At 34.9% G+C, this 1687-nt stretch overlaps 1 protein-coding gene across 1 annotated transcript in view; it reads left to right on the forward strand.

Annotated features, from left to right (window-relative positions):
- Positions 1-1687, forward strand: part of WDR41 (WD repeat domain 41) — a 58046-nt gene that overhangs the window by 29992 nt on the left and 26367 nt on the right. Inside the window, 1 exon segment of the mRNA XM_012664619.1 lies at positions 1539-1601. Coding sequence (XP_012520073.1) covers positions 1539-1601 — 63 coding nt within the window.

Raw genomic sequence — 1687 nt, forward strand, 5'->3', positions numbered from 1 at the left:
TTTTAGTCTGTGGTTATCTTTGAATTTTTGTCCATGAATTATTAGTAGCTATGTTGTGAACTATTGGAATCAGAGCTAAAAAGAATCTTTTGCGTGTTAATGGAAATAGCCACCTCTTATTTCACTCTCCCTTTCTTATGCAAGCTATCTTCAAGTACTATACATTAAGTAATCACAGTATTGCCCTGTTTGTCAGTGTCTCAAGAGGTTAACGGACGACTTTGAGGGAATCTATTGGAAAGCTTTGAAAAGGCCATAGGTTACCATTGGTGAACATTTTGTAATTTGGGTTTCCCAAATTATAGGATACCAGGTCGTCAGTAATGCTACTAGACCTTTATCTCATGGGCTGAAGGGGCTTGTAGGGGCAGTTATTCTGTATTTGGAAATAAGCAAAGATAGTGTTAGTCAATACAATACAGTGGAAAGAGCACTGGATAAGATGGACATCCATACGCCAGCAGTGTGTTTTGTGATTCTGAGTATTAAGTACTTCTGGATTGTTGGGTTTCTAGAATTTAGTGAACATTTTTTAACAAGCAGTTTTCTGCATTTAGAATTTTTATCTTGCTACTCATCCCTGCTGCTCTCCTGTTTCCTCCTCCTCCTTCCCTTCCTCCTCCTTCCCTTCCTCCTCCTTCCGCAGCACCACCTACTGTTACGTCAGTTACGACTGTTAAAACACACTTTTGTGGAGAAAAAGTTTTGGCCAGAAATAGTCTCCAAATTACAAGTGCTAGTCCTTTGATGAGTAGGAAGGAGAAGCAAATGAGAATATTTTCCAAATGTGCATGTATGTTATAAATTACATATATGTCATAATGGAAAAATTAGCTTTAGTGAACAGGTTTTTTTGGCAAGTGTGGTTTTAATATATCAACTCTTTTATTCTTGCTGACAAATTAATATTTTATAACTGTAACATACCTTCCAGAAGTTAGTTATCCTAAAATCATTTCACGATTCAGCTATGAAAAGATGTTCAGAACTCTATACTGAAATAAATGAAATGTGGTAGAATGTTGAATCTGATTATTTCAATAATATAAGGAACTTTGTACATGTATTAATAGATCATAAACATGCTATTTGAAGGCAGCTTTCTTAACTGTTGGCTAGCTCGTTTAATGCCAGGATGCCTGCTCAGGTTTCTTAAGTTTACATTAAGGAAAACCCCAATTTTACATCTCTTTTGAGCTAGCCACCTTATAAATGGGCGATGGTGATTATCTTAAGGGATCCTTGGTAAATAAGTTTGAAAGGCTAAACATACTTTGTTACTACAATAGTAAAAATGTTCAAAGAGCATATTCTACACTTAATAAATCAGTAGGTCTTCCAAAGGTCTCAGAAACCTACTTTTAACAAAATCATTTGCCATATGTAAACAAGCAAGGAATGTGTGTGTAGCAAGTTTTGTGTGCTTATTGTTACCACCTTCTTTATGGGAAATGACTGACACAAAACTGAGAATGTTTTTGTTTTTGATGTAATGTGTGAAAGAAATAATATGACCTTTGTTTTATATGTTTTTGGAGGAATCACTGCTTTGGTTGAAATACCCAAGAACTGTGTTGTAGCAGCAGTTGGCAAAGAACTGAGTGAGTATGAATTTTTTCTTTTTCTCTTTTTAAAAATTTTTGAATTAGACTTGTATACACATGCTGGAAAGACTAATTAGTTTTTT

The sequence above is a fragment of the Propithecus coquereli genome, unplaced genomic scaffold (genome assembly GCF_000956105.1).
Source record: "Propithecus coquereli isolate 6110/MARCELLA unplaced genomic scaffold, Pcoq_1.0 Scaffold9, whole genome shotgun sequence".
In the NCBI taxonomy this organism is placed as follows: domain Eukaryota; kingdom Metazoa; phylum Chordata; class Mammalia; order Primates; family Indriidae; genus Propithecus; species Propithecus coquereli.